This window comes from Panthera tigris, chromosome D2 (genome assembly GCF_018350195.1).
Source record: "Panthera tigris isolate Pti1 chromosome D2, P.tigris_Pti1_mat1.1, whole genome shotgun sequence".
Lineage (NCBI taxonomy): Eukaryota > Metazoa > Chordata > Mammalia > Carnivora > Felidae > Panthera > Panthera tigris.
The window spans coordinates 46,705,113-46,729,444 of record NC_056670.1 but is presented as its reverse complement, the minus strand read 5'-3'; the positions used below and the strand labels follow the sequence as shown (position 1 = coordinate 46,729,444).

The 24,332-nt window shown below is 48.1% G+C and overlaps 1 protein-coding gene across 1 annotated transcript in view; it reads right to left on the bottom strand.

The window, feature by feature from the left end:
• CHAT (choline O-acetyltransferase) overlaps positions 1-24,332 on the bottom strand; it is a 41,797-nt gene that overhangs the window by 8,788 nt on the left and 8,677 nt on the right. The window contains exons 6-9 of the mRNA XM_015536602.2: positions 23,647-23,824; positions 5,634-5,803; positions 3,493-3,593; positions 2,503-2,631 (exon numbers count right to left, since the gene is read on the bottom strand). Coding sequence (XP_015392088.1) covers positions 2,503-2,631; positions 3,493-3,593; positions 5,634-5,803; positions 23,647-23,824 — 578 coding nt within the window. The remainder of the gene's footprint in view (positions 1-2,502; positions 2,632-3,492; positions 3,594-5,633; positions 5,804-23,646; positions 23,825-24,332) is intronic.

Below are 24,332 nucleotides of genomic sequence, written 5' to 3'. Positions count from 1 at the left end.
CTAGTGCTCTGGAAGTTGAGGACACAGTCCTTGCCCACCAGGAACATATCGGGTGTCAGAGACAGGCCTTGACATACAGAAGTGGCAGAGGGCATGCCAGACCAGGGATCCCTGAGCTGAAGGTGAGGCTTGGCCAGGCAGGGCAGTGGCCCTGTTCTGGTGGTAGGGGAGGGGCCTGGGAGCACAGGGGCCTGAGAGGCATTTGCATGGGCAGGGAGAGCAGTGTCCTCAAACAAAATCCTAGAAGCCTCTTGCCCACAGAAGCAGGCCTGAAGGAGGCCATTCATTTGACCTGTTTGGGAAGGTGTGTCCCACATCATCAGACTCTTTTGGCATCCTGGCTATTCTGCCAGACTGGGCATGCCACCTTTGCCCAGGGAAAAGCCTATTTCTGAGATGGCTGTAAGCCATGTCTCTTCACAGAGACTCTTCCCTGTTGTGCTATGAGAAGAAGACCTGGGGCCTCCCTGTTGGTCATGGCCACCCCAGCAAGGGCTGCTCTTCTGGGCTTGGCCGCTGACTATAAACCCCAGGAACTATTACTGAGCCTCTCATGGCATGCCCAGGTCCTTACTGCCCATGAGTCACTGTCAGAGTAACAGGTAGATTCCCTGAGTCTACACTGAGACCCTTGAGTACCTGTCATCCCCTATTGACCAGTCTCTTCCTTCATGAGTTTGGGGTCTGGGCTGATTGTCCGTTGCAACATGGTCCGGCAGGGTCCACACCATCTGTCCACTGGCCATAAGTGAACACAGAGCCTTGGGCAGGCAACCCCAAGCCTCCACGCACATACTTCCTCAGGTCACAGATGCTGCCTGCCTGCCCTTCCTTGAGCTATTCCCCCTTCCTCATGGGAGCTCAGCTCTCAGTGGGGCCATGTCAGGTTCTGGGGACCCATGGAGGCCCACCCCTCAGTCCAACCTGTTAGTCAACTGTCTCTAGACAGGCTGAGTTCATGGTCACACAACCACCTGGAAACCTCTTGCCCAGGCCTTGCCCACACAGACACTGCTCCCTTCCACAGGTGGCCCAGGACCCCCAAGGCTCCTCCTGCTTTCTCAGCTTCAGGCCTCTCCTGGTTCCCCACTTCTGAAAAGAAAACTTCAGGGGCCCCATTCAGATCTCTGAAAATGAGTGGGGGTTTTCTCCACCCAGGACTTGCCAGTCTACCAACTCACTCTCCTAGAGGTCTGCTCACCCCAAGAACAGCCCCGTAAGGTTGTGATATCAGCACCATTTGTACATGAACACCTGGGGCTTCTCCCACTCTCCTGCCACAGCCAGTCATCCTCCACAGCAGCCTGCAGTGGCCTTGCCCTTTCTACCCTTCAAGCCTGGCCATGATCTGTCCCACTCACCCATGCGCTTCCCATAATCTCCTCACTGGCCCCCTGAACCCCCTGCTCAAAACCCTCCAGGGGCTCTTCACCACTGAAGGACAGCTAGCTTCCAGGTCCCATAACACAAGAACAGCAATGTATTCACAATGTGGCCTCAACGTCCCTTTAGTGCCTCAGTTCTGCCAATTCTCTCAGTTGCTGGTTTCCAGGCCAGCCTGGATCTTCTATGAACCTGTACAAGCTTGAACAAGCTGCCTTTCTGCCTCTTCTCCCCTGCCTGCACCATGAACTCCTATCCATTCTTCAAGGCCCATCGTTGCAAAGCCCTCCCACCATGTCCTGGTAGAATTCCACTCCTGTAGCCTCTGTGAGTTCGGGTCTATATGCCTTTCCCTGGTTTTGGCACTTTATTGTGTCACACGTTTTGGTCTGAAGGTCTACTTCCTCCACTGAAGCATGGACGGCAGGCTCCGTGGTATATTCATTTTGGTGTCCTCAGCCTTTCCACAGTCCTGGCACACTTAAAATTCTGTACATGTTTAATGAATGAGTGAGTGAGTGAATGAATGAATCATGCTCACTTACCAAATGAGGGAATGAACAACCAAGGTCCGGACCTAGTTGCCAGCCTACAGCTCACTCCACAACTTGCCACCGTTCTAGTGCTGGCCCACCCAGAGATGCCCAGACCCATCCTGGGCCCTCCTGCACGGTCCCGTTAGGGCCTTGACTACCTCCCTCCTCTTGGGAAAAAAGGCCCCCTTGTCAAGTTGCAGTGTAAATTCAAGCAAATCAAAATAGCTTGGATTCAAATGACCTATGCAAACCAGTTGTTTACTACTCCCCCCGAAAGCAGGGGGATGATTTCCCCGTCTTGGCTCTGCTCAGTCAGGTGAAACCCACGAAAAAATAGCTCCATGTTTGCATTTTATGGAAATGATGGATACTCCAGCAAGGTTATTTCCCAGAGAGTTGTAACTCCCCTTTAGTTTGAATACATTTCCATGATGGGGGTGGGAGGGAGTAGTGCAGGTGGGCAAGGGGAGGCAAAGAGCTGGGGTCTTTAGAAACTTCAGGCTGCCTCTGGATATCCAGCCTGGATAGAGGGGGTTGTGGTGAGGTGGTAGCAATCACCCTAAAAGAGACTTGGACTTTGTACCGTTGAAGTTTTTCTGCTGAGGAGGCTAAGAGGCCTTGAATTTCCGGGGAGCATTTCCAACGCAGCCTCCTGGGGGCCGGGAGCTCACTGACGGAGTCGGCTCTGACCAGCTTCTGGCTGCTCTTCACCCTGCAGACAGAGAGAGGTGACCTCGTGCGGCCCTGCCACATGCTGCGGGCTGCCGGCAGCATGCGTCTTAGCTGTTGGAGTTTCAGTGGGTATGAGCTGTCCCTGGAAACACAGACTGAGGGTCAGCAGAGCCACTCAAATGAGCACGTGGCAGAGCCAGGATTCCAGCCAGTTCTGCCCGACTCCAGAGCCCCGTATTTCTTTTCACGCTTTTCCACTCCACCGCTTTCCACCACTGACATTTATGAAACACTTGGAAGGAAATTGAAGAAGCAAATTGTGTTGTTTTGTCCATGAGGGCTTTTAGGGATCCTAAAGAGTTCTTAAATCATGGTAGAGATTTAGAACTTAGATTCAGAGAGAGATTCTGGAAGGAGAGAATGGGTAAACCACAAATAGAGGAAAGGGGTCGGTGTGTTTAAGGGATAGAGAAGCACTCAGTCTGGCCGGCTTGGAAGCTAGGGAGAGAGATGCAGCCCAAGGGGATGGAAGGAGGTGGGACCTGCCCTCCTTCCTCTGTGCTGGGTCAAGCCAGCCCAGCCCTGACTCTGAACAGCACTAGATGTTGCTCTGGGCTTCACTGGGCCAAAGCAGGTGTTCCTTTTTGGCTGAGAATCCTTTGCCAAGCTTTTTTCTAACCGCCCAAAACCTTCTGTCCAGTCTGCCCCCCTCTGTCCATGGCAGATAAAGTGTATGATGTCAAGCGGGTTTTCAAACCCATCTTTTGCTAAGACACTTTCCGGACAAATGTGGCCCCCCCCGACGGACACCCAAATTTTTCTTGGCCTAGCTTGGCAGCCCCTTGGCAGTCTGGCTTTGACTTCCATGGCTGTTGCAAAGGGGCCCCGCCCCCAGACTCACATGTGCTTGAGCAGATGCTCTGTGCACTGCACCAGGACGATGCCGTCGAAAGGGGAGTGTTCGCACACCACACCACAGGTGCCGTCTCGGCTCACCACAAACTGCAAGAAGAAGAGGTGAGGCACGTCTGGTAGAGTCTGCATTTCTAACTGGCCCCTTGGCTCCAGGCCAGGCATCCTCAACCTCTCAGGGACCTCTCCTCCAGGGACACCAAAGCACATGATCTCCCCAAAAAGAATGCTTCTGGAAATTGCCAAGACCTGAGAATATGGGGGCCTCAAGGCAGCTCTGTCGTGTGACCTCCTTCCCAGAAATGCTCTGGGCAGTGAGGATGGAGCCCAAGGTTCCCTGGCTGAGGTAGCCCAGTGATTCCTGAGACCTCACACGGAAGCTGTACATACTTTGCTCAGGTCATGGGCAAGTTCCTTCAGCTTCTGTTAAGCCCTGTTTCCCCATCACAGTGGGCACTGGGGCCACAAGCCTGTACAGCTTTGTGTGGTTATGTGTCTGAGTCCACCCTGTGTGTCTGGTACCTTGGATTTTATTCCCAGGATCTAAACCAGTGTCTACCCCATAGTAGGTGCTCAGTGATTTTGTTGAATGAGTGACTGAAAGATAATGATCCAATTTGGATGGTGTGCAGATTCCTAGGGAGAAACAAATTGTCTCTTGGTGGGAGTGAAGGAAGGGTGTTCTGAGGATGCTCTGCTCCCTGCTGCCTGGGTTTCGAGTCAGGGACCCGGATTCCAGGTCTGCCATTGCCACCTGCCAGCTGGGACACCTTTAACCAGACATTTCAGCTCTCTGGCTTCAGTTTGCTCCCCTTTAAAATGGATGCAATAAGGCCCAGTTCACAGGATTGCTATGAGGATTAGAAAGAAGGTATAGGAAAGGTCCACAGGCACTGTAAAGATTTTACCAAGGCTGTACTTAGCCGACTTAGAAAAGGAACATACTCAGCATGTACAGAAGTGCTGGCAGAAAATAATGAGATTGAGATTTGATTGTTAAAGCGTACCCCAGATAAAGCGGGGCTGCCTATAGCGGCTCAGCACAGCATCACACTCAAGAGAGTCTGGTCCACCGCCCATAAACAAACAGGCAAACAAACAAGCTATTGACATTTTTACCGATACTCTTCCAGGATGCTGTAACAATCACACGTGAGCTGACTCTCCTCATGTCTTGCCCAGTCTCTCACATCACGTGCCGGTGACCCGAAGCTTTCCTCCCATTCTTCAATCTTCCCACGTCATCTTTCTCAAAACTCAACCCTTGCAGATCCTTTTCTCTTTTCCCCAACATCCCCTGCTTTCCTGTCCTGAGACCAGCTCTTGATCCTTTCAATTCACGTCCCTGGGAGCCTGTTTGGCTCCTCCAGCTCACCTGATCATCCGTCCTGCCCGTGGAAAGAGCCCAGAGGTGGGCACAGTCACCCATGTGAGGCAGGAGGGGAAGGCTGTGCCCACTCATGCATTAGTGATTTTCTGTCCCTGTCACTAAAAGAAAGGAAGGAAAACGGTGCCTTTTAAAAACCACTCCCAAGGCTTGCTATGTTTCCGGTCCTGTACATCCATTATATCATTTCTCTCCCACAGCTGCTCCATGAAAGATTACAAGCCATTAGCACCACTGGTGGAGGCTGAGACAGCCAGCACAGCAGCAAGAGAACTCATCAGGAATAGCAGAACCAATATGCAAACCAATAAAAAAGGATAACCAGAACGTAGGGGCCAGAGAAAGCGGAAAATGAGATGTTGCCTAGAAATGCTTCTCAGTGTGAGCAATGTTAGCCCAGAGCATAGAGATCGCTGGCTATTTAATATGGTCATTATGAAAGTGATGTCCCTCACCTTACAGTGTGTGAAGGGAGATGGGGAGTGAGCCCCAGGTCTGACCCAGAGGTCCCACATGCCTGGCACAGGCTGCAGGAAGGTTAGGGGTTTGAGTTGGGTTCGGGCACTTGCTCCAGAGAAGCATCCTGGCCAGTCTAGGGGCTGACACCAGCAGCACATTTCCAGTGCCTTCAGCTCCCTTGGCCCCCGATGCAGCGTCCTGGGTAGCACAGGCCAGCGAGCCAGCCTGCTGGATGTGAGCATGTGCTGGCTCGGGCCCCTGGCCACGCCACTGGGGAGGCTTACCTGCAGGGACTTGTCGTACCAGCGGTTCGCCCCATTCTTGCTACAGCCTCCGCCGTGAAGGAGCTGAAGTGCCCTGTTGGTGTCGCTGAGCTCCATGCCTCCCGGGGCATCCAGGCATACCAGGCAGATGCAGCGTTCAATCATGTCCAGTGCGTCCCGGTTGGTGGAGTCTGCGGGCCAGGCAAACAAGGCCTTATCACCTACCCCCAAACCCTAGGCTTGAGGTCCCCTCCACGGAGTGTCACATATCACAGGCAGACACCCAGCCCTTGAGCCAGTCCCGACCTCTCTTTGAACCCCAGCAGGTGGGCGGTGAAGTCAGCCAGACTGTCCTGAGCTTCTGTGCGAATCCCAGCAGCTGGCTCACTCTCAGGGTCTCTGCAAGAGTCCCACTTACTCTTCATCTGTGGCCAGTTCTGCCCCTGGATGGGTGGTCACTGGCCCTGCCTTCTAGGATGAGGGGGCTCATGCAGGGCCTTCTCCACGGATGTTAAACCCACTGGCCAGATTTTGCCAGGGGAGGAGCTCCAATTCCCCCATCCAGCCGCACCCCCACCCGCCCCACTGTGGCACTTAAGAGCCACATCTGGCACATAGGCATGTTTATTTGTCCTGAACTACAGTTTTTGAACATTAGTTGCTGAAATTTAAAAATCAGTCCGTTTCACATGAAAAGCTGAAGGGAGGGATTCAAGGTGTTGCCCTCCCTGCCCCCTGCCACCTCGGCAGTTATTTCAATGCAGAGGGCAGATGGAAGGGACAGGCTGCCCCAAAGCCATATGCAGGTGAGCCCATTGGGGCCATTTCAGGCATGTCACTAAAAACCACTGAGTTGTGCAGGAGACATGTCACCAAGGCAGCTCAGCTTCTCCATGGGGGACATTGGGCATGGGGTTTCTCTTGGAGTAGAGCTGGCCCGGCCAGATGGGCTGCCCTAGGCAGCCTCCTCTGCCTCCACCACCTCCTCTATCCAGCCTTTTGGGCTGGATGCTGTAACAGGATGAAGTGCAGAGTTACCCCTCCCTCCAAGCCCCAGAATATTCTATGCATGGAAGATGGGGTGCAAGGTATTTGGAGGCAAAGGGGCACTATGTGGCAGAGATTGATAGCTGCAGATGGCAATATCCATTCTCCCTTTAGTCACAGAGTGCCTGGTTTTTGGTTGGCACGGGGAGAACCAGAACTCAAGCTACATTGCCCACTGCCAGCAGCATTTAGAAACACAACGTGACAGCTTCTAAGAGAGCTCCTTAAAGATAACTAGCACATGCTCTTTGCCCCTCTTCCCACCTTCCTCTATCCACTGCTTGGAACACTGGTGTGATGGCTGGACCTCTAGCCTCCATTTGGACCATATGGATGCAGGGCCACATCCTTGCAGTGAGATGGAAGAACCCTAGACGCCATGTATTAGCTTTGGATGGCTTACTTCTGGTGTACACGAGAGAGAGAGAGAAAAAAACCTGTTTTCTTTAAGCCACTATTATTTTGGGCTTTCTGTCACACATGGCCAAATCTAATCCTAACTTATACCATCTGGTGATGTTGGGTTCAGATTCTCACACTGCAAGAATTGGCTGGAGCTTAGAAGCTGCACCCTTGGTTTATCATAGTCCTTTCTCATTCATTCAACCCCCTTGATCCCTGTGGGTATTGAAATTTGAGGTTCCTGTCCAGGAAGCTACTTGTCAGAGAGAAACATTCTGGGGGCCAAGGAGCCCTCCAAGATGACAATCAGGACCACCCCCACCCTGCTCCCTCTTGTCCCATTAAGGCAGGCACTTGGGCAGGCCCTGGTCCTGAGTGCTGGCTCTCCTATTTCCTGTAGTCAGCTGGAGTCCAAGCACACAACCCTCTGCCTGTCCAGCCACACATACCTCTCTGCTCCTGCCCTTCCCCTCCTTATTGGGATCCATTTACTGATAGATCACAATTCTCTCTTTCAGAGAGCCCTTGGCTCTGGAAGCTTCTCTTCTTCCAGAGCCTCAAGCCAAAAATTATGTCCATCATCTCTCACAGCCATCTGGAAACTGCTTTTCTGAAGTCCAGGGAATGTGTGGGAGCAGGTGTGGCTTAGGTTCAGGATCTCCCCACAGCCTCTGTCCACCAGCCAGGTCCTGCCTGTGGGTTGGAGCCAGGCCAACAGCACCTTCCCCAGTCAATAGGAGGCTGAGTCTATATATAGCCTGATGCTGCCAGCGGTAGTTTGTCCTTCCTTCTATCCAGCTAGCGACCTGGGGTGGCCCTCAATAAGGTTCTGTCTGTTCCTCCTTGCTCTGAGCCTCACCCCAAACTTTCTGGGCTGCACCCTCACTGGGGTGTGTGGTGACTCTCCCCCACCCCAATGCAGTAAGACTTGAGTGGGGCCGTTGTGCTGGGCACACAGATGTCAAGGCCACTTGGGTGTTGTCTGCTCTGCCTACATGATTTCTCCAGTTCATGAGAAGTGTCCACATATAATCTCATGTGAAGAGAGTCTGCAGTCCCCACCCATCCCCTCCCTCCCACTTCTTGCAAATCCCTCTCACAGCGAGTCTTCCACTCTGGGAAGGAGGTTGACAGGCAAGCCAGCCCATCCTTGGGTCATCTGCTCCCCACTGCTATCTAGATGAGGGCTTGGAGAGCACTGCACTTTCAGCACCCCTCTTGATGCCAATGGTGCCAGGATGACTCATTATCTTCCACATGGCCTCCTGGGATTTCCTGGATTCTGATCAACTTCAAGGCTTTAGGCCATGCCCTGAGGATCTAAAGATTTACCAGCTGAAGCCTTCAGGAATTGCCCTTCCCTCTACTCCTCAGTGTGGTACTGTCACTGGGTTACCCTCTTCAACCTGAAATGACTTCTATTGCTCATGAAGTTGAATCTAAGTATAGCCCTTTGGGCCCCATGGCTCATCATGTTGCCCTTCTGGGGATCACTTCCCCTGAATCCCTGCATGGACCTCATACCTCCTGCTACTCCCTAGACACCTGGGCTCATTCATCTCTACATCATAGCATGTATGGGGGTTCCTCTCCTACTCCGTCTATCAGAGCTCCATTCATAAACACCTCCCAAGCTCCCCAATCCTCTAACAGGGCTGGTACTGTGCCTGGCATGGGGGGTGCAGCCCAGACAGAGTTCCTGCACTCCAGAACTCCTCATACCCAGAGCATGCTAGCTCAGCTGCTTCCTCAGGGAAGACAAGGAACCTCTGCACTGTCCACCAGGCTGGCCTCATATGGTGCCTGGGTTCAAGGCTGGACTGGTCCCCTCTATACCTGTTGTCTCCTATTGCACTGTGCATGACCCTACAGCACAAGGCCCTGCTGCTGACCTCAGACCTCCCTATACTTTAAGCAGTCACTGCCAGTCCAGCTCTGGAAACCCTGATCTAGTCCACTCTCCCATGTCTGTGAGCTTGTAGAGGGTGAGGCCTGGGTCCCTAGTCCAGGTGGGCACAGGAAAGTGTCCATGGCTGACAGCGGACTTGAGAGTGTATATAGACAGGTGAGGCTGAGATCTGTGTACACAGTGCAGAGTGGGAGCCTGGAGGAGTCCATATGGCTAACAGGTAAGGTCCACGGCCTCTTGAGGGTGAGAAAACCACTACCCTCAGGGTATGGAGCCTCATGAGATGGGGGAATGGTGAGAGATTGGGAGGGGATGGAGATATGGAAGGGATTCCTCATCCTTTGCAAGGCTCCCAGGCCTGCCCTTCTCTGCTCCAATTGGAGTCCCTGCCAATGGCCCTGGTGCCCGGCCCTGCCCTGCCCTGTGTGCTATTCTGGGGGTTCCTTTTGGCTCCCAGGCTGGCTGGCGACTTCAGAGAATGGAGAAGCCTTGGCCAGGCTAGGATCAGATTTAAACAGGCAGAGAGGAAGGGAAAAACATGTCAGGGGGGAGATAACAGTCCTGGAAAAGGTTCTAAGGGCTGGGATATAGACACCCAGGCTTATGGGTGGAGGTTTTGAGTGAGCAGACCACCCCAGGCTGCAGTTCATCCCCAGATTATAGGTAAAGGCATGCAAGATTTAGGTGAGGCTGAAAAAAGGCAGTGAAGTGATGCTATTAGCTAACCTTTGTTGAGCACCTACTATGTGCCAGGCATCTATTGAAGCCCTCATATTGACGAACATGAGATAGGCATTTTTATCATCCCCATTCACAGAGAAGCTAAATGTCTTGTCTAAGGTTACCCAGTAAATGGAGGGAAATAGACTTGATCTCAGGCGTGCAACCACAACGCCCAGGCTGAGAACAGATCATCAAGGGCTGTGAATGGCAGGATCCGGAATGTGGGTTTCACCTAGAAACAACAAGGAACCACCAAAGGATCTTGGGCTGGGGTTGATATGGTCAGAGCAGAGTCTAGGATGCCCAGCAGCTTGGGAAGGATGTGGGTCTGGAGGTCAGTTAAAGGGCCATGGGAATCCCCAATGCTGCATACCTTGGCCCTGTTGGTCATGTCTCAGTGAGCTCTGAGAGCCTAGGCTGGGTATCTGCCTACACTAAAATTTCCTTGGAAATACCCCAAAGCCAAATTCCTTAGAATAGCCTCAAAGCTATTTCCTTAGAATAGTTCCCAAAGTGGAGCGGGCAGGCTATAGCTCTCCCAGGAAACTCAAGGCAGGCCTGTCCATCCAGGATGCTGGGGAGTAGGCCTAACACATCTGCTCAGGAGAGTGGAGCCTTTGCACACTCCTTCCCAGATGGACAACTTGAAGCAACAGACAAGGACATCTCCCCAGGCATCAGTGCCGTAGCCGCCTCCAGGCAGGAGAGATGGGCCCCTGAGGAGGGGCTGAGCATGCGGGTTGTGCAGGGCCCCAGAGCTCAGCGCCAACCAACAGTAACCAGGTCCTGGCTCATTAGACAGGGTGAAATGGGAGCAGGACAGCAGAGCTGGGATGCGGGTGGCCTTGCAAATGAACTCCTGCATACAAGTAGCTGATCGGTCAAAGGCTGACAAGTTTATCATGTAAGGCAGAAAATGAACTACACCCAAACTCATCCACCATGACTCTGGCCCAAATGTAATGGAAACGGGGGGCTGTGGGCTGGAGGCATGCGGCAGGAGCCGTTTGTCTTGTGACATTCTCATCGAGCACATGGAGGCTCGTTTAATGTGGTAAATCAATCTTCCTCAAGGAGCCCCTGCTTAATAGTGAGAAGTCGGAGTTGAGTAATAGGAGGAGCTTGCTCTGCCACCCACGCCTGGGGAGTTGACAGCTTCGGTGACACGGAAATTCCAGAGGCCACAGGGCCTTGGAGGGCCCTGGAGCTTCTGTTAGAGACTGAAAGCTTACAGACTGTGACTAATGTGAGCAAAAATGAAAGGAACACAGCACCCCTGTTGTGGAGGGCTGCAGAACTCAGGTGCTGCTCCCCAACACCTCCACCTGTGCACATGTGTGCACATATACACAGCTCTATCTCAGACACTTGCCTTCTCTGTTCTACACCCTGGGAAGGTGGCTTAAGTCAGATCCCTACTGTCTTGCCTCACATGGTCCAGGGAGATGGAGACACTGGCTCCTTTTCCGAGGCTTAGAGCTTCTAAACCTTTGTCAGTTTCATCTGAGCAGATTTTCTGCCTAGATAAAGGGATTGTCTCTCCTTTTGGGATGGAAATTTGCCATCACACATCCCATATTCTTCTCTACTCTATGGCTTATGGAATAATATTTATGCTCCCAGTTCCCAAAGGCTATGAAAATTCCAACAAAAGTATTTCTTGCCCAATAAGACCTGGCTCTTGCACAGCAGACTTGCTTTGACTTGAGTTCCAAAATCCTCTTGAAAGAGCTCAAAAGGAAGGACTTCTGCTTCCAGGAACATCAAGTTGACTTTTCCCAGTTCCTTCTACTAAAAACCCTGGGTATTAAAACAAACATCAGAAGACTCTGAAAGATGGAGAGAGATGGACAGGCTGAGGCTCTCAGGACCCAAGGAACAATATGATGGTGAATTCCCTGCCTGTTCTGGACTAAATTGTGTTCCATCAGCCCTGAAATTCTTATACGGAAGCTTTAATCTTCAATGTGACTGTATTTAAAGATGAGGCTTTATTTAATGAGGTAATTAAGGTTAAATGAAATCATAAGGGTGGGGCCTTAAACGTATATGACCATGTCCTCGCGAGAAGAGGAAGAGACACCAGAGATGTGTGTGCACAGATAAAAGACCATTTGAGGATGCAGTGAGATGGTGGTCATCTGCAAGCCACAGAGAAAGGCTTCCGGAGAAACTAATGCTGCCAACACCTTGACCTTGGACTTCTAGCCACCATAATGGTGAGAAATAAATTTATGTTGTTTAAGCCACTCAGACGAATACACCGGGTTTTCTGTTTTACCTAAAATATGCCAGGCTTGGAGCTCAAATAGCCAATAACATAAAACACAAACAAATGTAGACCAAAAAGAAAAAAAAAAAGCCCAATAAAAACCTACTTTCTTTAGCCAAAGGACCAGGAAAGAAGCATACTAGCAAGACAGGAAAGCTTTTAGATAATAACCTTCCCCCATGCCAACAAAAGCAGAGTGGGGAGCCTAGACTTCTACCATCAGCAGTCTGTACTGAAGCATGTCAGCTTCTGAGGGTATCGGAGAAGGCATGGTCTCAGATAGAAGCTGGGACATCCATTTCCACTGGGCAATATCCACCACCTCAGCTGCTCCACACACAGCATTAGTCAAGGATATGCGGGATCTTGAATTCCTACTCCCACCATGAGTAACAAGGAACACCCCCCCCTGGGGTGTTAATATAGGTCTCATGAGAAACTTGGACTTCTATCTCCACCTGGTTGCATCAAGGCAGAACCCATTCCCTGCTTCTGCTGGAGTGGTGTCAGAGAAAGCCAGCTAAAACAGAAGGTTTAAATAACATCCAGAGTCTTACAATATAACACATCCAGGTTTCAATAGAAAATCACTTATACCAAGAACCAGGGAAATCTTAGCTTGAATGAAAAAAGACAATCAGTATATGCCCACTACTGATATGACCAGAATGTTAGAACTATGTGACAAATATTTTAAAATTAATCATCATAATACTGAAAAATCCGTGGGACAAAAGACCTTAACAATTATGTTATTGGAGTCTCAGAAGGAGAGGAAAAAGAGCAGAGCAAGAAAGTACTCAGAGAAGTAATGGCCCAAAACTTCCTAAATTTGGCAAAAGACATAAACTTAATCCCACACAGGATAAATTCAGGGATTCAGTTAATCCCACACAGGATAAATTCAAAAAAGTCCACATCAAGACATTATCATAGTCAAAGTTCTGAAAACTAAAGACAAAGAAAAAATCTTGAAAGCAGAGAGAAATGATGCTTTATCTGTAGGGGAAAAACAATTTAAATTACTGTCTATTTCTCATCAGAAACCATGGAGGCTGGTATGAAGTGACACAACCTTTTTCAAGTACTGAGAGAAAACCATTAATCCAGAATTCTATATATAGCAAAAATATCCTTCAGGAAGGAAGGGGAAATCAAGACATTCTTAGATGAGGAAAAACTAAGAGAATTTATCCCCAGAAGACCTGCCCTAAAAGGAAAGCTAAAGGAATTTCCCCCCAAAGAAAGGAAATTATATAAAGAAAGGAACATGGAAACATTAAGAAGGAAGAAAGAATAACAGAAAGAGTAAATATTATAGTAAATAAATTTTCATTCTCTTTTTGAGTTTTTAAAATTATATTTCCCTACTGAAACAAAATTCTAATGCTGCCTTATGTGGTTCTAAATTTGTATTAGAGGAAATGTTTAAGACAATTATATTACAAATGGGGGAGAGTAAAGGGTAATAAACTTTTTACATTTCACTAGAACTCACAAAATTTCAACACCAGTAGATAGTGATAAATTATATATATACATATATATGATATACTATAATATATGTATAATTTATCAATATAATATATAAATACCTATAGAAACCACTAGAGAAAACTATACAGATACACTAAAAACATTACAATAAATCAAAGTGGAATTCTAAAAAATGTTCAAGTAACCCATAGGAAGGAAAAAGAAAGCAAGAATTGAAAAACAGAGGTGATTGGGAATGCAAGCTGGTGCAGCCACTCTGGAAAACAGTATGGAGGTTCCTCAAAAAACTAAAAGTAGAATTACCCTACGACCTAGTAGTTGCACTACTAGGCATTTACCCACGAGATACAGGTGTGCCATTTCAAAGGGACACATGCACCCCCATGTTTATAGCAGCACTATCAACAATAGCCAAAGTATGGAAAGAGCCCAAATGTCCATCAATAGATGAATGGATAAAGATGTGGTATATATATATATATATATATATATATATATATATATACACACACACACACATACATACACACAATGGAGTATTACTTGGCGATCAAAAGGAATGAAATCTTGCCATTTGCAACTACGTGGATGGAACTGGAGGGTATTATGTTAAGTGAAATGAGTCAGAGAAAGACAAAAATCATATGACTTCACTCATATGAGGACTTTAAGAGACAAAACAGATGAACGTAAGGGAAGGGAAACAAAAATAGTATAAAAACAGGGAGGGGGACAAAACAGAAGAAACTCATAAATATGGAGAACAAACTGAGGGTTATTGGAGGGGTTGTGGGAGGGGGGATGGGCTAAATGGGTAAGGGGCATTAAGGAATCTACTCCTGAAATCATTGTTTCACTCTATGCTAACTAATTTGAATGTAAATTTAAAAAAATAAAAAATAAAATTAAAAAAATAAATAAAAATTTAAAAAAAGAACAACAGAGGTGACGAAAAATAAAATGGCAACATGAAATCCCAGCATATCAATAATTACAGTGATAGAAATTGACAAAGTAGATTTAAAAAGACATCCTGGTTATATTCTATCTATAAGAAACTCACATCAAATATAATGATATAGACTGGCTGAAAGTAAAAGAAAGGAAAAAGATATATCAAGCAAACATTAATCAAAAGAAAGCAGGAGTTGCTGCATTGATATCAGATTAAGTAAGCTTCAGAGCAAAAAAAAATTACCAGAGACATTGAGGGGCATTACATAAAACAAAATGGTCAATCTACCAGAGCACCATGGTGGCTCAGTATGTTAAACATCCAACTCCTGATTTCAGCTCAGGTCGTGATCTCACGGTTCATGAGTTTGAGCCCCACATATGGCTCCACACTGATAGTGCATAGTCTGCCTGGGATTCTCTCCCTCTCTGCCTCTCCCCTGCTAGTGCTGTCTCTCTCAAAACAAACAAACAAACAAACAAACAAACATTTTAGAAAAACCTAAACATGCAGATATCAATTTTATTCCTGGACATTTTTCCTAAAATGAAAATTTATGATTGCACAAAAACCTTTATATATAATATAAATATATATATATAATTTATATATAATATAAATATAATTATATATCAATTATATATTAATTATAATATATATATAATTTTTGGCTATTCAAATAAAGCTACTATAGTAATAGCTACTATACATTTTATAGCTATTATATACGATAGTAGCTTTATTTGAATAGCCAAAAAGTAGGAACAACTCAGATGTCCTCTAATGGGTGAATGATATCAACTACATACCAAGGAATAAATAAAAAGGAATGAACTATTGAGACATGGGACAGTGTGAATGAATCTCCAGAGAATTATGCCAAGTGAAAACAAGCCAGTCTCAGAAGGTTACATACTGTACGATTCCATTTGTATAACGTTCTGAAAACAATTACATTATAGAAATGAAGACAGATTCTGGTTGCCAGAGGTTAAGGAGGGATGGAGTTGGAGGGGAAATGGGCTGTGATATCCTGGTTGTGATATCATGCTAGAATTTTACAGGATATTAGCACTGGGGGGAAAGGGTACAAGTGAGATTATTTTTATTTTTCTAGTTTTTTTTTTCTTTTTTTTGAGAGAGCAAGCCAGGGAGGGGCAGCGAGAGAGGGAGAGAAAAATCCCAAGCAGGCTCCAAGCTGTCAGTGCAGAGCCCGATGTGGGGCTTTAGCTCACAAACTGTGAGATCATGACCTCACCAGCTGAAACCAAGAGTCAGACGCTTAACTGACTAAGCCACCCAGGTGCCCCCCTGGGGGAGATCATTTTTTACAAGCGTGTGTGCATCTATAATTATTCCCAAATAAGTTTAATTTAATTAAAAAAAAAACCCTCAAGAACCAAGAGCTGCTCTTTCTTCTGGGTTTGAAATACCCTTCCCACAGAGGCCAATTTAAAGAGCTATCACACTTCCAGAATTAGGGGAGAGGTGGTGAGTTGAGAAGGGCAGGAGATTAAAAAAAAAAACAAAAAACCACTTCCCACCTGCTTTGTACCCAAAATATCATAAAATGGAAAGTGAGAGCCAGAGAGACAGCATCTGAGAAGAAAGGAAATAACAGAGGTGTCTGAGTGTGAGCACACAGAGTATGTGCCATGTGGGGAGCCCAGGGGAAGCACCTCCAAGGGTATCTTGGAGTTAAGGGTTAGAGTTCCGAGGCAAGGAGTACAGGCCATTCAGTCTAAGGCCATGGGTCACTGTCACTGACCAAATGGACGTTCAACAGGTATCCATTTGCAGTTCACCAGATTTTTCCATAAAGTGTGTGGGCCTTGGATAAATATCCCCAGAGTGTTTTCCCAAATCTAATAAGAGTTATCATTTAGCAAACAGCCTCTAGGCGCCAGGCACAAGACCACCTGCATTGTAGTCCCTCTGCAAACCCTCGGTCCTGTCTGCAGGGCAGGGTGGCCGTCCCCATGTCCTGGCCTAGGACACCAGGCTTCAGGGCACAGCAAGGAGAACCAGGTCAAGCCCAGGCCTCTTGCCCCTGACCCTGTGCCTCTCCCTGTCTGGATACCCTCATCCACAGGAGCCGTCATGCTTCCACTGTGGGAGGACAATGGCCCCTGCAACACCACCCTCCTACACCCAAGGAAGGAAAACAGCATTCAGCCTTGGGAGTCCAGGAGGTATTTCTGGGCCAATTAAATCAGAAAGGCTGTTATTGCTAATGTGTAATTGGTTTTAAAATCAGCAGACTTGTCTATCCCTGGATGACAATATTTAAATAGCAAAATGCCCATCCCGAGTGGTTCTTGTAAACCATGACTGAGGCCTTCTCCAGACGCAGCCGCCTTCTGTCAGTTCCCTCCTTGAAAGCAATGGCTCAGCTCTAATTGGCTGCTGGGGATAAATATTTACGGCGCTGTGTAAACAGAAGCATCTGCCCAAAGTCTGTTCACAGGATCTCCACGCAGCACCCAGGAAAGCCAGCGGGCTCCAGGGTGGGGGTGTGGGCTCTCTGAGTTGGCTATCCTTTTCCTACAAATTGACAAGTGCTGTAGTCTTCCAGACTCAGGGCAGAATGTCTAATTGAATTTCCAGACCAGGATAACAGTGTTGGACCTCCTGGGTTCAGGAAGGCCAAAGCTTCAAGGCTGTGCAGGGAGGGAGGTCCTGAGAGGTTATGCATGACCTTCCTGAGGCCCCAAATCCCACCCTGCCTGCCGGGCCCTGAGGATCTCAGGCTTGGGGGACAGATGCCCTGATCCACCACTGACCACCTGTAAGGGTGAACACTACCTCAACCTGTTGGAGACACAGCCTCCTATGTTCTGTGGGGATGAAATCCCACCTCACAGGCTATACTGAAGACTGAAAGCAAGGGACAGAAAGGGCCCAAGATAAGGTCAGCATCAAGGTGGACCTCCATACATAGTAGCTGCTAATATCTGCAGAAGTTGGTCCCAACCTGAATTGCATTCAAAGGTATTTTAAAAATATAGATTCCTGGGACACCTGGGTGGCTCAGCTGGTTAAGCATCTGACTCTTTGTTTTGGCTTAGGTCATGATCTCACGGTTCATGAGTTGTAACCCTGTGTCGTGCTCTGCATGGACAGTGTGGAAACTGCTTGGCATTCTGTCTCTCCCTCTTTTTCTGCCCCTCCCTAGCTTATATGCACTTTCTCTCTCTCTCTCTCAAAATAAATAAATACACTTAAAAAAAAAAAAGAAAGATGTGGTCCAAGGCCATTTAAAAAATATATATTCAGATTCCTAGGGCACCTGGGTGGCTCAGTTGGTTAAGCATCTGACTCGGTTTCCGATCAGATCATGATCTCACAGTTTTGTGAGTTCAAGCCCCACATCAGGCTCTGCCAGGCTTGGGCTCTGTGCTGGCATTGCAGAACTTGCTTGGGATTCAATCTCTCTCCCTCTCTCTGCCCCTCCCCTGCTTGCACTGTCTCTGTCTCTCTCAAAATAAATAAATAAACTTAAAAACAACAATAACAAATTCCTTGGCCTCACTCCTATCTCCCTGCAAAATCCCTGAGACCCCAGAATCTTTTTTAAGGGTCTCCCTAGATGATCCTGGTGTTGTTGGCCAGCCCCAGTCACACACACCTCAACCCACCTGGGCTTAGCCTCATGTCCCACTTGGCAAAGGAAGCCCTCCTGAGCTATGACAGGCAGATGGGTAAGGTCCCCAAATTCCCTCTGGACACCTGTTGGAGGCACTCCTTTGGTTTTGTCCTGTCCACTTTTGTTCTAACCATTCTGCTTATTCCAGTCTCCCAAAAAGACCTCAGGCTTCTGTGGGGCAGTGATGGTCCTGCTGGGTTTCTTAGCTCTTGGACCCCCAGGAGGGCATTCTGTGTTGGCTGTTGATGATTAGGCTGAAGATAGAGATGACAATACACACACTTGTCTTGTAACATATTCTCAGAGATTTCATGTAAGAAGTGCTGGGGGAGTGTCAAGGGGGTGTGGAGACATGGGGTACAGAGAGAGAGCATGGGCTTTATGGCAGACAGCTGGCTCCACTGCTCTGTGAGCTCCACCTTCTCAATGTCATAGCAGAGGATTGGGTGGGGGAAACTGTGGGCTGGCAGTGGGAGCTGTCTTGGTTGGGAGGCAGGTTGAAGGATCAGGGTCCCGTTTTCTAAGGAGAGAGTTGATAAAATCAATTGCCCCACTGTGCCTCAGTTGACCCTATGACAATTCAGGAGCCGATTTTGTCTGAGCTCAGGTGCCTCCATCCAGGCCTCCACCATGACAAGAGGAGCTCAGCTTGGCTGAAGCCTTTTGTTAGACAGCACCTGCCTGGGCCCAGTGCCCATGGGCATTGGTCTCTGCCCAGGTCCGAGGAAGGGAGGTGGAGACCTTGGGACTTGGGCTTTCCATTGTGCTAGTTGTGATACTGTTGTGGGCCAGTCAGATGCCCACCCCAGCTCCCACAACCACACTGGAACCAGGAGAGTACCTCCACAGAAGTTGAGGATTTGAGAGTGTTGTTTGCAATGATCACCACCATCCCTGGGAATCTCAGTAGCACTCCCATGACATGAGTCCCCTCCATGGGCTCATTTTTCACCCCCCACCTCTCCCCCTTCCTGAACCCCTTATGACATCTGAGTAGTGATGGCTAGTCCCCTTGCATTCCCAATCTTTTCTGAAAGTGTTCTGTTCACCTTCTGCCTCAACAGGAGGGGGCACCCTCTGAGGGAAACACTTCCCTATGTCCTCTCACGGGAGACTATTTTCCTTCACACTCATGCACCCCAGTGCCAGGTGGGGTAGGTGGCTTTCTTCTCCCTGTTCCTGCTCCTGAACACGTCTTCGCTGCTTTTCATTTGGAACCATAGCTATTAGACTTCTACCTTCCAACCCCCATCATTATCACCCCTCTGTTGCTGTGTTCCCCTGACTCCCTCACAACACCCCCTCATGCAGATCTGGGCTCCTGGTTCACCTTCTTCCTCCCCATAACCACTCCAGTCATCTTTCCTACAGCCTGAACACCTGTGCAGAGGATCCGGCCCACAGGGACCCTCCTTTCTCAGTCCCTCAATCTTCCACGTTTGACAGTCCAACCTTGGCATCCACTCCCACAATCACACCTGGGAGCTCATCACTACCGGAACTGATGCCTTTGAAGTCTCAGTCTCAAGCATCCCACACTCAGACCACACTCTGGACTTTCTGATTCACAAGGTCTGTTATTCCACACTCTGCAACATGTCTTATCTCACTGAGCCCTAAAAATCATCAACCCCACCACCTATTTCCACTATCAATCATCCACCTTTGTTTTTTACTTCCCTCCTGTCATGGGCTGAACTGTGTCCTCTTGAAGTCCCCAAGTTAAAGTCCTAACACCCCCCCAATATCTCAGAATAGAACTGTATTGGGAGATGGGGTCTTTATTGAGGTAGTAAAAGTAAAATGAGGTCCTAATCCAATATATCTGGTGTCCTCCTAAGAAGATATTAGGACTCAGACACATACAGAGGGAAGACCATGGGAAGACACAGGGAGAAGATGGCCATTGATAAGCCAGGGAGAGAGGCCTCAGAAGAAACCAACCATGTCCACACCTTGATCTCAGACTTCTAGCCTTCAGAACTGTAAGAAAATACATTTCTGCTGTTTAAGCTACTCAGGCTGTGGTACTTTGCTAAGGTGGCCCAAGCAGACTACTACACCTCCTTACTCATTTCAGATTCCAATACTGTAACTATTCCCTTGCCCTATCTTCCACCTCTCTCCCTTGGTTATATTCTCCTACCTTAGCTGAATCTGATGACCCACTTCTCTTTGCCTGAACCTGAGGAGCTGAACATTGTAAGGAAAAAAAATGCGAAACAATACTAATTAGTTTCTCTTAAAATGTATGGCCCCCAAGCCCTCAAATATGAGCTCAACACAGTCCATAAATCTCATCAAGTTTTCCAAGAGGCTATTTCTTGCATTCTCTTTTGCCTTCAGAACCCACCCTGCCTCTCTCAGCTCATGGCCATAGCTCTGCTGATCTGAGACTAGAAGCCACCAGTCAGGTACCTCCTTGTATTCCTACCACCACAGCTACAGACCCATGGACCACGGACCCAGCTTTTGGTTTTCCTGGTACCAACCAAAGTCTCTTATTCTCTGGGTTCCATCTCATTTTGCCTTTGCAAGAATCCCATGCCTCTGTTCATCTCTTCTGTCCTCATTAATGATTTCTCTTACCAAAGTACTTCCATACATGTGTGTACATACAATGATGCATTTGCCTCTCCTACTAAAGACATTTTCCTTGACCCCCATCAACCCCCAGGAACAGCCCCATTTTTCTGCCTTTTTAATACCAAAATGTCTGAAAAGAGTCATCCACACTTAACTGATTCTACTCATTGACAGTGTCATCAACAATTTCTTCCTGCTGTTGGATCGCATTCATCAGGATGCAACCATTTGTTCTTCCTACTCCCCAGCCTGACTTTGGTGAAGGTCACCGATGACTTAGGGTTGCCAAACTCTGACTCCCCTCTTGTCCAGCTCTGCTTGGAGCCATCAGAAGCATTCCAAGTAGTTGGCCACTGCCTCCTTCCATTTGAATCTTTGTGACTCATCTCCTGGTTTTGCTCTTGACTTCATGGGCTGCTCTTTCTCAATCCTCTTTGTATCTTTCCCTACCTGACCTCCGAGGACCCATTCTGCTGTTTCTAGATGATCTCACCCAGGTCCATGACTTTAAATATCACTTATGTGCTGATGGCTCTCAAATTTATGTCTCTGTACTGACCTCTGTCTTGAGCTCCAGACACATAGATCTAATTTGACATCTTCACTTAGATGACTCAAGGCATCTCAAACCTGACACACTTAGAAAGGACTTCATTCTGCAGCCACTTCCCCAAACTGGTTCCCATCTCGGTGAATGGTACCACCATCTACTCAGTTGCTTGAATCAAAAACCTCGGAACCATTCTCTTTTCTTTTCCTCCTTGTTACTTCTACTTTGCAATATATCTGGACCTCACCCATGTCTTTCCATCTTTACTCTCAACCTTAGTCCAAGCTGCCATGATCTTTCACATCTATACTGAAATCATTTCCTAAATGGCTTCCCTCCTGTGGGTATGGGATGCTCCAGGGAGGGGGTCTCTGTGAAGGACTGGTTTCCTGCTGTGCAGATGACACAGTCAGTGCTAACCAGATTAATTGGATTTCCTAAGGGAAAGCGTGTGGGCCCCTCTTTTCTGTCACACTTCCCTCAGAAACAGCACTTCCATTCAGAAAGCCAGATCAAGTGCCATTAACAAATTAATTCCGATTAGCACAGCCCAAGCACTTAAACCTCAAGGCAATCCCGGTCAGTACTGCAGGGAGATAGCTTGGCCTGCTAATAAAGTGGAAACTGTATTGGAAGCAAAGGCGATTGTTTGATGCCTGTCTCTGTCCCTGGAGGGGAGGAGAGTGGGATCTGATTACACTATGGTCTCCTGAGGGAATTAACTCACTTCCCAATGACAAGTTATTAATTCCCCCATGTGGTGGTCAGGTCTGTGAGAATGGGGTCAGCTCTCACACCCTCCTGTGTCCCATGCATCCCCTGATTTAGGACTGAGCATTCCTTGGGTACCCAATAATTGAATGAAAAAGAATTAACTGGTAGGTAGGCAATAGGTCTAGGGCCTAGTATCATTAGTAACCCTTCATTCTTTTATTTAACAAATATCATTGGGGCCCAACTGTGTTTGGCACAGCAGATTGAAAAGTTAATCCAAACAGATGAGGCCCCTGTTCCCCTAGAACTCATAGACTAGGGGAGGGAGGCAGATAATCAGCATGCATCAAACAGATGAGATGCTGGTTTCAGAGAGTTACAAATGCAAACAAGGTAAGAAAATAGGACAAGGTGACAGAGTGTGCTGAGTTGGGGATGCACTAGGAGGGTCTGAGCCAGTGACACCTGAGCTGAGCTCTGGATGGTGCAAGGAGCCAGTTAACCCTGGCAAAAGAACTTTCTAGGGAGAGGGATCAGAAAATGTAAGTGCCTACTGCCCGAGACCCAGGCCCTACCACCTTTTCATTCTCTCAACACGTCCAGCATGGCCATCTTTGCTGGCTGGTTGGTCTCCATGTGGAACCAGGCAGGGCAGACATGTCTCTGCTGGGCAGTCGGCTTTGCCCACAGCCAGCCTGCTATCCCTCCCTCCTGCTCTTCTCACTCATGTCTAAGAGCTTTGCAAAATTCGCACCTCTTCCAATGAAATCTTTCAAAAGCTTCCCAGGTGGAAGGGCTCCCTCTCCTCGCTGAAGTCCTGGAGCACTTATTTGGTACCTGCTGTCTCTATTGCTTTACATGGGTAGTGCTGCCTTACTGTGTACCTGAATCTGCTCCCCCATGCCTTCCCTTACCCTGTGCAGTGAGCTGCTTGGGGGCAGTAGCTTCATCCTCTCTGCCTCTTAGACTTTCTAGGCCTAGCCCAGACCCTCAGCTGACAGATACTCAGGGAGTCTGAATGGACATCTGGCCAAATGAGAGCCCAAGGGGCAGATGGAGGTCCACAGAAGCCTCCCTTTTATTCCCCAGTCTCTAATAGAGGCAAAAAAGGAAAGCACTCCATCCAATTCCTGGGAATAAGGCTGGCTTTAGCTTTGAAAATTAGTTTCCGGAGGATGATTTAAAATTATTATGACTATTACCAGCTTTCTTGTGGGAATGCTTGGAAACTTTCATAAAAGCAGCAAGCCAGCCACAAGGATAGGTCAGCTTGAAGATGAAAAGTTCTAGGACTGAGAAATCACATGAAGGAGGCAGCCAACCATGCTCCCAGAGCTGCGCTCCATCCCAGATCTCCAGGTGACAGCTCTCCCAGTGACTCAGACCCCTAAAATGGGTACCATTGCTGCCCACCAGTAGAACACAACTGCTTAATTGTAGCCAGCCTTCCTCCAGCTCAACACTTCCGTCCCTCAATATTCCCAGACATTCAAGGATTCCAGTGCTCATCAGCCTCACCCTGGAAGCTAGAATATTGTCAGATGAAAAACGAGGTGCCTGTAACTTCCAGGTGCCTCAGCTGACTTTCCGTAGGGTCCTGAGTTGGAGGGAGGCCTGAGCTCCCCATGCTATGGCAAATGGGGATGAGGCATGGTGCCCAACCCTGGAGGAAGGAAAGCCAATGGGCATGAGGATGAGATGAGCGTGGAGACGCGCTGGGCACTGCTGCTAACCTTTCACGAGGACCGTCCTGGCCTCAGCCCACTCGCTCCTCCCTTCTGACGTCAGCAGGCCGATTGGAGGCAAGCGTTCATCCTCGTTGGAAGCCATTTTGACTATCTTTCTCAACTGAGTGAACAGATCCCCCTCACTGAGACGGCGGAAATTAATGACAACATCCAAGACAAAGAACTGTGGGGGAAACAGGTCAAACACGTCACTCATGGCAGCCGGCCCAAGGTGAAGGGCCTTCACTGAGCCTTCACACGTGCGTATAGATAGGGGATACTCAGGCTCAAGGTATGTGATGGTTCCCTGAAAAGTCACATGTTGGGGACCCATCCAAATGCTGTTGACTGGGCTGGACTCTAAGCTTCCCCAAATCAAAGAGGGCCAGATTAACCTTAGCTAAAATAAAACCTGTTTCTATGGTTCCTACTTCATGTAAAACTATTACGTTTGTGGGGAATTAAGTATAAATTGGTACAATTGCTATTGGAGGGCAGTGTCTATCAAAACTGAAAATGTGCATACCTTATGATTCAGCAGTCACTCTTATAAATGCATACTTTAGCCTTAGGCTTGGAGAAACATACACTCTTGTGCCCAGATATGTGAAGCAGTGGCATATAAGCCTTACTTGCAATAGCAAAATGGTAGAGACAGTTTACGTGTTCTTCAGAAGGGGAACAGCTAAATT